We start from the raw sequence: 12130 nt of genomic DNA, 5'->3' as shown, positions 1-12130 counted from the left end.
TTTTGCCAACGTTTTTTCTAGTCTTCGAAGCATGCCGAAAAGTCCTCGGTAGGGATAGCCTTCAATGCGCGTGCCGATTCACGTTGGATCTCTTCAATGGACTCAAAACGATTTCCCCGAAGTGGTCTCTTGAGCTTTGGTAACAGCCAGAAGTCACACGGTGCTAAGTCCGGCGAATACGGTGGTTGTGGAGCCACATGGGTAGAGTTTTTGGCGAAAAACTCACGAAGAACCAGTGCTGTGTGCGAAGGCGCATTATCGTAGTGCAAAATCCAAGAGTTATTGGCCCATAATTCCGGTCTCTTTTTGCGAATAGCTTCACGCAAACGTCGCATAACGCTTAAATAATATTCCTTGTTGACAGTTTGGCCAGTTGGAAGGAATTCGTAGTGCACGACACCACAATAATCAAAGAAAACAGTCAACATGACCTTGATTTTTGAGCGACTTTTACGTGGTTGCTTCGGTCTCGGCTCGCCTTTTTCACGGTATTCACTCAATTGGTCGGTTGTTTCAGGGTCGTATGCGTAGACCCAAGTCTCATCGCCAGTAATAATTTGTTTGTAGACGTCTTGATAGTCAGAAAGCATTGCTTCACACGTTTTAAGGCGACGCTCTTTTTCAAAGAAATTGAGAAATTTCGGCACCAAACGTGATTTGAGTCTTCTGAGGCCCAAATGATCCTTCAAAATCGCTTGCACCAACCCAAATGATATTCCAACCATGTCAACAAGGTCTCGAATGGTTAACCGACAATTTGCAAGCATCAATTCTTTGATTTTGTTGATGTGGCGATCATCAATCGAAGTCGATGGTCGTCCGGAGCGTTCCAAGTCATCAACACGTTCTCGGCCTTCTTTGAAGTCTTTGTACCACTTGTAAACATTTTTTTGAGACATAGTCTCTTCACCGAAGGCCTTTTGCAACATTTGATACGTTTCAGCAGCAGAAATATCATTCCGCAAACAAAATTTAATAGCACTTCTTTGCTCAACAAAATTAGACATTGTGAAAATCGCCGAATGCACTTTTGGTACTTCAGAAACAAGCGTAAACAAAAAAAAAAATAATTATGAGTTTGACATGTAATTTGGCGCAAATGTTAATGACATTCCTACCAACTTAAAAATAAAAAAGATTGGACGATTCGAATAAGGCGGGAAGTTTAAATTAAAAATTCACCTTACTTTTTGATCACAGTAGTATATCTATGAAAACAATTGGTTGCTATGCGCAACACTAATTAATTTTTTTAACTCTTATCAACTCAAACAGTTCTTTTACATTTTTTTATTTTTAAACCATATCATGTTATATATTGTTAAAAAGCCAATTATATTTCACACAAAGTTGGCTAATAAACCAAAAAACAAATTTTTTCACAAAAATCGCTACTTTTTTTTACCTGATAATTACCTTAAATCAGCCAGCAATAACAATAATTTTATATTGAAGCCTGGCTCATTACATAAATTATGTAGTTGTGCAAAATTTAATGTTATTGATTTTGGCATGTGCAGAACACTATTCCACCGAGTTACTACATATTGCTTGACTGTAATTGCTAATTGAGTATTAATTTTGGTTCTTTTGGCAATTATTACAATTTCTTTAGAAATTTCATTCATGTTACTGATTTCCCCTGGTAAGCAGAAATTATTATCGGAATTATTTTAGTCAACCCATGGGACAAAACGAGATTAAGGTTGTGACTTGAACAGCCTAACCATATATATTCTTTAAATGCTGCTTTCATGTTACTAGCATTATCTATAGCATAAATGTCTTCTGGTCGCCAAGCATTAAATTCTTTGAAGATTCCATTTACTGCCTCTTTAATAATATCAGCAGTCAGGCTTGGACTGGGCCGCCGAGATACCGGGAGATTCCCGGTGGGCCTGTTGGCATAAATTATATTATGTTTTTAGTTTAGGCTACATTTTATTTTCCAAATAAAATGTAAATTAAAATTTAACTAGAAATATAATAACTTTTTTTCTGGCCTCTAATTACATCTAATTAAAGGGTATCTGGCGGCTAATTATATAAATTTTAGCGGCCATCTTGAGCTGATCGAAAGTATTATTATATTAATAGTGAGTTTAAGCATGCGCGCGTTATCTTTAGGCGGTGTTAGTACAAGTGTTAGCAAGTGTACTACCACTGCAAGTTTAAAAAACGTTAAGCACGTAAAAACTTCAACAAGAGCGTTTTAAGTCATTAATTATTCATAACTTATTTTTTAAGTTAAAATTATTTCCAAAAAATATCTGTGCTATAAACAATTAAAACGAACTTACAAGAAAATTTTCATAAAATTTTACATGTAATATAAAGATGACATGTTAGGCAGTTACGAGAGACGCTCTTTTTATAGCATAAGATGGAAATATTATTGAAGACGTAGAATTTGATTTATTATACGATATTAATAGATCTAAAAATGATTACCCATATTGAAATTACAAACATTTTGAATTAGATAAGCTAGATAATGCTGAAGCGTGGTCAGAGTTTCGATTCCAAAGAGTAGATATTTATAGATTAAAAGAAGCTTTAGAAATTCCAGATATTATGTAGACATATAACCGTTTATCTGTGATTACTCACAAGGGTATGAAAGAGCTCTAACTAAGATATTCGGAAATTTCTTCATCAAAACCTCTGATCAAGAAACACAAGTTATTGATTTTTTGTACATTGACATATTACAAACGTTTCATGATATTTCTACATCAATCAAATTCAATAATGACGTCCGTTACAGAGCAAAAGCTCTTTTAGATTCATTGACAAGTTTTGAATTTATTTTGACGGCACAATTGTTTGTAAAAGTATTTGAGCACACAACAACATTATCTGAATATTTGCAAACAATTGGAATGGACATGCTACGAGCCTATAATATGTTTCAAGACAGTATTAATGAATTAACCAAAGGAGATAGAAATTTTGATTCCATATTTCAAGCAGCTACACAATTTTCAGAACTTGCGAACAGTGCACTGGGAAAAAGACTCAGAGCATGGTAGTCTATAAGCTGGTTTATCTTGTTTAGATCCAAGAAAATTTGCAGAAATTTTGAAAAAAATGCCTAGTGGCGCATTGCAGCATCTGAGTGGGTTGCTCAGAGAGTTTAATGCCAGTGTAACAAAAGTGTAATCAGCTTCAAACGGAATTATCGGACTTTGCAAGGAAATGGGAAAGTTTCGAAATAACTCTTAAATTTCATATTTGAAACGGAAGTATCTGACTCTGTCTCGGACAACATGCAACAATATAAATCCGAAGAATCTGAAACTGTCTTTACAATCCCAGAAGTGGAAAACAGTGACAGCCACAGAAATAAATGCAAATCTTGCAAAAAATGTATTGTTTGTTGTTACTTTGTTCTCCAGAAGTTTAACTTGCATAGTCCTGCGTATTCAAATTTGTTTCTGGCTTACAAGTTTGTGTTGACATCCTCATCACAAGTTGCTTGTGAAAGGTCATTTTCGAAATTGAATTATATTTTGAAAAAATTAGGAAATTTGATGAGCCAATCAACTTTAGAGTTATTCATGCAGATATCTTGTGAAAAAGACCTTCTACCGAGAATTAATAACGATGCAATAATTAATGTCTTGGCATCAACTAGTCAAACGATGAAAAAATTGCTGTACTAGTCAATATTGAACAGCGATTATTTCTACTATTTCTAGACTCCAACTTACAGCAATGTTTTAGAAATATCTATTTTTATCAATATTTAGGCTGGGAAGTTTAAATTTTTATTTTTTACTTTAAATAATTATAAAAAATAATGCGCCTAAAAATAAAAAGTCCTTTACTAATATAATATAGGTAAATTTAAAAAAATAAGGGCGTTAATCACAGTTGCTGTCATGGGCGGCGTGAAGGCTCTCGGCGCCCCTCTCTCTCTCTTTATATATATATATATATATATATATATATATATATATATATATATATATATATATATATATATATATATATAATTTATGCAACATACAATTAAGTGGGTCGCCGTGACAAAATTTCCTGAGCCGATTTTTCAAGCCAGAACGACCCTGTCAGCAGTATGCCTTTCATCCAGTATGCGAGTGGCTAACAGATATGTTTCAATTTTCAAATGAGTCAGAAACTGAACTGTTACTGCAATGTAACTGTTTGAGCTTTTTTCATGCGTCCATAGATCAGTTGTGACACCAAAAAGTGATGTTTCTGTTAAATGGTAGTTAATAATTGTTTTTCTTTTTACAATACCATTTAAATGGCGGGCTTTGGTAGTTGCACATGCTAATATTTCTTTTACATCTGTCTTTCGATAATTTGCCCCAACATCAATCAACTTTCTAACAAAATTTTTAAAACCCTCACGTTTAAGTATAGAAAAGGTCTTATATCTTAAGCACACATGGATGTAATTGCATCAACAACTTCTGATTTAAACGGTGCCGGAACTTTTTTCGAACTAATTAATGAAGATGAAACTCCATCAGTTAAAATAGTTATTTTAACTGATGGAGTTCTATTCATGCAAAAACCCATATGGGCCTATAAGCCATTTGTGCCATCTCGTGCCTTCCATAATATAACCGTTGTGCAACGCGAGCACGTCACAAACGATGATTGTTGACCGGTCTACAAACAGTAATTTAAAATTACGCTAAACGTAACTTTTTCTATCATTTAATTCAAAAGAAATTCGTTCATTTTTTGAATCGATCAATTTCTGAATATCATTTTTCTTCAAAATAACACTCATTCTTCTGATAAAATCTTAGATAAGGTAACTTATATTAACTTTTATTAAGGTGGTACTAGCCATTTAAATTAAAACAGTAAATATATCTATTTTTGATGCTAAATTTGTTAAAAACTGTGTGTATTAAAAAATTATTTAGAGTAAATATATAGATAACTATAAATATGCTGTAAAACATGCTGAGTCAGCGAAATATATACAATTTTGACTACATTTTCAAACAAGGATTTCTCATGAAATATTCAGAGTTTGAGGCTAACATTTTGCAAAAAGATTAACAACGTGTTGATTAAGGGTTTTGACCAGAATCACCATCTGAACTTTTACAGAATCAAAATGGCTGCATTTTTGATAATGATTTTTAATTTAAACGTAAAATGTCTACTGCTAATGTCAATATCTCAACAACAATAAATATTCATTTCCAACATGTCTATTACTCATACATATTGTGTAATCTTAGCTGGTGAGGTACATTCAGAACAGCAAGAAAACTCCTAAAACAAATCTTTTGTTATACCAAAATTAATAAATATGAAACAATTAAGATCGTTAGATCTCTATGGGTTTTTAGCTGCACTGCGAATAAAATTAAGTGCTTTGTTGAACATATGTTCTTGTACTCAACATATCTGAATCAGAAGCATTTTTAGGTGAAAAACTTTGTTGTTCTGATACTTAATATTAGCTTTCATGAAAACACTTTCTCTTTCATATTTTTTTTCTTTTTTAATTCCCCATCTAAGAATATAGCAGTAAAATATGAAAAATAAATTCAATAACATAATCAAAACAAGCTAATAAAATTCACTTTATTCTCACTATCCAGTTCATTTTAAACTTAATGATGAAGTTTACGAATTTGCAAAGTTGATATAAAGCCAAGGAGATATGTACAAAAGATTATAAAAACCAGTTGTTTGATGAAATATATTAAAAATTAGCCCAAAAGTAAGCATTGTTTATAGTTACTATGCAGTTCCTTAGAGCTTCTTTTAGATATGATATTCACAAATTAAGATTTTCTGCCACTAAACAACTTATAAGCATAGTAAAACTATACATTTTTGAAATCGACAATAATTCTATTTTTCAAATTTAAAATAAAAATAATCTGAAAATTTTGAGATTTGGGCTAGCACCACCTTAATAATATATATATATATATATATATATATATATATATATATATATATATATATATATATATATATATATATATATATATATATATATATATATATATATATATATATATATATATATATATATATATATATATATATATATATATATATATATATATATATATATATCCCATGTAACATTTTAACATTGGGCCAACGCTGCTGGCCCAACGCTGACATAAACAGTGGCCCAGTGCTGGCTACCGGCATTGGTTCTGTATCGTTTTGATTATCGGCCCAATGCCGGTCCGGAAACGGCAAAAAGCACTAAACTTGCGCTGGGCCGACAGTAAAACTAGCATTGGGCCAATAGCAACATTGCAGAAGGCCGATAGTAAAACTTGTATTACGTCGATATTAAAACATGCGTTGGGCTGATGGTCAAACTGGCATACGCCAGTTTGGAATATTCCGCTGGTACAAAACTTGCATTGGGCCGATAGAAAAAAATTCTTTTTAATTTTTTAGTTTTAAAATTTATCAAACTAACTCTTGCGAAATTTAGTAGTATGATATAGAAAAAAAATTAACAAATAAAATTAATAAATTTAATAAAACTAACTTACTTACAAACTTGAATTACAAAATTAAATAATATTAATTTAACAATATAGCATTTTCAAGGTAATAAAACATTAGTTGTCTGTTTAGTTTTTAATTTTTCATATCGTCGTTGACGGCCACCATCTCTATCTACAGCTTGTCGAAGCCAGTTTTGAATATTTTTATCGATAGATGCATCTTTTGCATTATTCGAAGATGGGCTTTGGCGGACGGCATCTGAGTGAAAGCCAAAATTAACAAAATATAAACTCGGGTAACATGTAATGTAAAGTACCATGTAACAAGTTCTGTTCATATTAATTACTTGCAAAAAAACAATGGTTTTACATGAATGACATAAATTTTGACCGATGAAAACAGATTCAGTCATGGCAATTTAAATAAGAAAAGTACATACCTTCAACAACCGATTTTAAACGCAACTTTCCAAAACCATTCTTTCCGCAAACACCTTTCCAATTGACAAGACAAGCAAGCTTTGTTGTAATGAGACGTTTCATAATTTGTCTTGTCACGTCAGCCTCATCACTGCCGCCTACTTTGGAAAGTATTTTAACCTAAAATTTATTAACCGAATTCAAAGCTTATTAAACTGTCACATATTTTTGATTGTCAATTCTTTACCGAAATACGATTCTTTAACAAAATATAAAAAAAAAGAGAGAATCTAGGGTGTGTCAACCTATTAACCATAGAGTAATTTTAAAATATAAAATAATTATATAATATGATTATAAATTGAGTATTTTGAAATATACATTAACTTAAACTTTTAAATCATACCAAATTGCTGTAAGTACCACAATCGCTACATAACTCATCTAGCTGCATTAACTGATCAACAGTCTCCAAGGGCAATTGTAAATTATTAGGAAGTGGTAGTGCTACATTACCACTTTCCATATTTTGTTTAGCAAATTGGTGCATTTGATTGCTTATAATGACATCATTTTGAGCTTTTATTTGCTCCAACGTTACAAAAATTTGTGAGAGAGCTAAAGAACATAAACTTGAAATTAACCCACAAAATGTTCAAAAAGTAACTTAATCATAAAGATAAATGTACCTTTTAAATACGGATTTCCTTTTGATAAAGCATTGTTGACATTTTCACACTGTGTTGGTAAATTTTGGTTTGAAGTCGCTGAGTTTTCCAAATAAAGCAAGATATAAATTAAAAAATATTTAGAATATAATTTTGATAATTTCTATATATATAATATAAAAATCTACATAACTCAACATTATAAAAAATCAATTAAAACTAAACATCTATACCTGATGCCATTATATCTTTAACTTCTTTAAATGATTCAGTAACTAAATAATATGAAAACAAAATAACATTAGACAAAAGAGTATACAAAGAATAATGCCAAAAAACTTATTACTGGCCCAACCTGTAGCAACACTCCTAGGCATGATATTGCTAAATCAGTCGATTAATCAATTTGAAAAAACTAAATTATATAAAAAATAATATATTATTAAAACCTGATTTTGAAGTACTCGAGCTACATTGCTGTATAGGGGAGATGTCAGCATAAGATTCCAATGGAGTCACACCTAAAGGACATATATGCTTTTTTTGTGTAATAAGAATGCAGGTGGAGGAACATTATTTATGCATTAAAATTTCATATATATAATGTTTATTTAAATTACTTATTGGAAATAAAATACTAATGTTTGAAATAAATTTACCTTCGATAAATCTAGAATTTGATCCCTGAGGCAAAGTTATAGCTTCTGGCATTGGAAGTTTTGTTAGTTTCTTTTTTTTAATGTTAATCTTGTTATTCTTGCTATACTCATTATCCTCACTGCTACTGCTGCTTTCAAATTTAAAAGAGTTTATTGTTCTTTTCCTGTAATAATAATTAATTATCCTTTATTTATTTTGTTGTTTTGCCTTTAAATATATTATTGACATAAAGGCATAATATATTTATAATAAATGACACAAATCTTATTATTTGGTTTTTTGCACTACAATTTATAATACCAGGAAAACATACTTTAATATAAAACCAAGATATGTGTTCACTATAACAAAAAAGTACCTTTTTTTGGTTGAAAGATTCTCTGATTCTGATAATCCAGAGCTTGTAAGATCAGACACACGCTCACCTTTTTTGCATTTTTCACACGCTAATAAATAATCATCTAAAAACAATTAAAATACAACTTATTATTATCACTGGCAAATTTGTTCAATATTTTTTTATATAAAATTATAACAAGAATCTAGATATAAAAAAGCATAAATTATTTCTATAAATTTGTATATTTTTTACAATGTTATAAACTTGTAACCTGTATGATATTTTATTATAACATTGTATAACATCCAAGATTGCTCAGGATTTATCCTTTTCTTGACAGCATCCCTGGGATTACGACATGTTAATATAGACGGCCACTTACAATAAACAATGCCTTTTTCTGAAGTAATCTAAGTTGAAGGCACCACCTCAACTTCGGTTGTGTCAGGAAAAAACACAACAGACCATAAAGACATCTTTAAACTGTGTATATTTAATTCTTTATATAAATATAATATAAAATTGTAAATATAAAAATATACTGCAACATTTTATATATATACGTATAAAAAGAATAGGCTAATATTTTAAGTACCATTGTACACAAGTGTACATTAGTTGACAAGTGTTTTATCTCTGCCTAATTTACTTCATCTTTCCCTATTTTTTATTAAACATTTTAATATATTTTAACGAACATTAAATCTTGTATAAAATTGAATACAAATATTTAAAAAAATATTTACATATTGGTAAATATAAAAAACATATTTGTATCCAAATGTAATATTTAAATACATATATGTTTTTTTTTAAATACATATAAAAAAAGTCTATAAAAAATTTATTTAAAAAAAAGTAAACAAAATTGAATGTGCACAATGTATACTTATGTGGAGTATACAAATCTTAGTAGTTTATATACTAAAACTAAATACAAAGCTTTTTATTCAATTATGTAAAAGAGGTATAAGAATATAATTACAACCACTTGGTAGGCATATACATTTTTTTACACTGGAAAGCGGAGCAACACTGAGAGTGTTTGATAACTTAGTAGCTTTGTAAATTCCAATACTGCTGGAAGGAAGTGGATATTCAAAAAAGGAAGATAAGTCACAAAAACCATTAAAGACAACAAAAAACTTTTTATCTACTTGTATAAGATTCATAACTTTTCCATAAATATTGTTCATATTAATATAACTATCGCACGGCTTAGAGATAGAGAGCTTAAATGAGCTAGTATGAAGCACCATATACTGTTTAACTTCAACAAAATTGTATTTTTCAGGAATAGGACCATTGGAGTGTAGTCTTTTACAAATAGGAAAATCATTACAATTTGGCTGTGTATAACTATTATTTCTTTCTGTGAGTCTGTTGATAACTTGCTGTAGAGGAAGACGAGATGAACGTACCAATTTCTTTAACTTGTGTAAACTATTTTCAAAAGGAAAACAACTAATTGTGTCCAATGAGCCATACTTTTCAACATCTGAGGCGAAATGAATTAAGGAATGCACATTGTACACAAGAAACCGGCGTCCATATAACAACTCAGAATGTTTAACAAAATATTTTAGCAAGCTATCAGCATATGCACAATATTCCCTGCATAAAGTTGGATGACATAGACAAAATATGGCAACTGAAAGTAACATGAAATGATTATAGACAGCAGGATCAAGAAACTGTTTTAATACAACAGGTCCAGTATAAATAAGAAATTGTCTAAACTCTGTAGCTTTCCATCGCCTAATTTCATCTAAGGAACGAGGCTTTCTCTCAAATTCATTAGGTATACAAATTTGCAAACTAATTAATGCACTTGAAAGCTTTTGAACAGTTGCAACAGGCAAACGACATTTTAAATTACCTGAAAGGACAAAACCAACCTTCGAACAAAACCAACCTTCGAACAACACTAAGGCAAATCAGATGCATGTAGTCAAGAGGAAATTGACTAACTAAACCTAGGTTAAGTTTTTGCAATGGTGATGGAACATCTCTTATATGATGATCTTCATCTATGTGTTCATTAAATACCGCATCAGTCCTTAATGGAGCATTACTTTCTGGCAATATTATTTTATGAAAATCATAAACACCCCGTTGGCTACATCTTTAACATGAATGATATCCACTATGTGTTTTAATACATTTAACAAAGGCTCGTGCAGGAGCATCACATAGAACACAATGAATGATAACATTTATATGTTTTTCATTTACATTAAATCCAATGTTTTGAAGTTGTAAAAATTCATTCACAAAATCATTCATGTATTCGTCAATATTTTGCGGTTTATGTGGTCCTGCATAAAGTCCAATGATAAATGGTAATTTACATTTTGATTCACATATTATCCCTGATATTGGCCAGAATTGAAAGTTTGAACTTTTGTATATAGATAGTCCATCGATGTGAACTTTTACTTGGAGAAGCGTATGTTGTTCAGTAAGTTTAATATTTCCAGTATTAATCTGATAAAGAATTGAGTTTTTCAAGCCAAAATGATAATATTGGCCCCCAGTAGAACACAAAACAATGTTACTAACTGGTTTAGTGTGTAGTAAAGTTCTAGGATCTTTTGGCAAATTGGGGTGAAGAGGATGCAATATATTTAAAAGACGTTTTAAAGCTAAACTATTAATATTGTTATCTAATGCCCATTGACCAAGATCCGATGATAGACAATCTTCTCTTGCAAAAAAAAATTCTTTGCTTTCATTATCCGAACTTGAAAGACTAAGTCTGATTGCGATGAAAAATCGGCAATATCAACATAGTTGTAATCGGTGTTTGTATAACTTTGTAACCCAGTAATGTTTGAGGAAATATTAGGCAGACATATATCATTGGTATCCAGATTAGTATCACAGGTATTGATTTGACAACCTGCAACAGTTGTACATTTTGTTACAATTTGTTCACTCAAAATATCATTATTTTGTGAATTATCAAATATATTTGTAAGATGTGTAGCAACCTTTTCAAAAATTCTTCTTCTATTTGTAGAATAAGACTTTCCACTATTAGCCATTTAGTTTATGTAAAAAAAATAAAATGCTGGAATATACTGTTTTCCGTACTTTTGGTTTATAAATTCTGTTTTACTATTGGCGTTAGGCATCGGCCCGATATATTCAACTGATGGCAGTAAAACAGATTCTCTGCCGTCAGTCTTGCATATGCCGGGCCAATACAAAATGCCATCACTAAATCGACACGATTTGCCGCCCGTAAACCATACACATTGCCGATACGATATGTTGAATAAAATTATTTCCGACAGCTTAGCATACATTGGGCCTTTGCCGTATGCCAGCAATAAATCGATATATGGCTGCCGGTGTCGCGTGACTAATGTTCCCCCCCATATTTTTGTCCCCCCGGAAAGTATATACCGGGACAAACTTTCCCACCGGAAAGTATATTCTAGTATAAACATTCCGGGGGGATACATTATTTCTTCCCCGCCCGTAATAAGTATTACCCCGATAAAATTTTTAGTAAAACTTTTGTTTTTTTGATAAAACATAAGTTATTATTGTTACGCTAA

At 30.9% G+C, this 12130-nt stretch overlaps 2 protein-coding genes and 1 pseudogene across 3 annotated transcripts in view; 1 reads left to right on the top strand and 2 right to left on the bottom strand.

Annotated features, from left to right (window-relative positions):
- The window catches only part of LOC149889185 (uncharacterized), a 123098-nt gene that overhangs the window by 35867 nt on the left and 75101 nt on the right, over nt 1-12130 (top strand). The window lies entirely within an intron of this gene.
- LOC149889193 (uncharacterized) lies at nt 6575-8322 on the bottom strand. The gene is made up of 7 exons (XM_090086664.1): nt 8224-8322; nt 8014-8085; nt 7798-7839; nt 7586-7663; nt 7303-7514; nt 6917-7076; nt 6575-6735 (listed from the first exon to the last, which is right to left on the bottom strand). Exons 1-7 carry the CDS (start codon nt 8273-8275, stop codon nt 6575-6577), a joined length of 777 nt encoding a protein of 258 aa, XP_089942790.1. The 5' UTR covers nt 8276-8322.
- LOC149889192 (uncharacterized) lies at nt 8722-10511 on the bottom strand (annotated as a pseudogene).

The sequence above is a fragment of the Hydra viridissima genome, unplaced genomic scaffold, assembly GCF_058129835.1.
Source record: "Hydra viridissima isolate aposymbiotic clone 2 unplaced genomic scaffold, HvirCarnegie_v1 scaffold_5, whole genome shotgun sequence".
Classification (NCBI taxonomy): Eukaryota; Metazoa; Cnidaria; class Hydrozoa; order Anthoathecata; family Hydridae; genus Hydra; species Hydra viridissima.
Note: the sequence above shows the minus strand (reverse complement) of the source record. Positions and strands in the feature narration are given on the sequence as shown.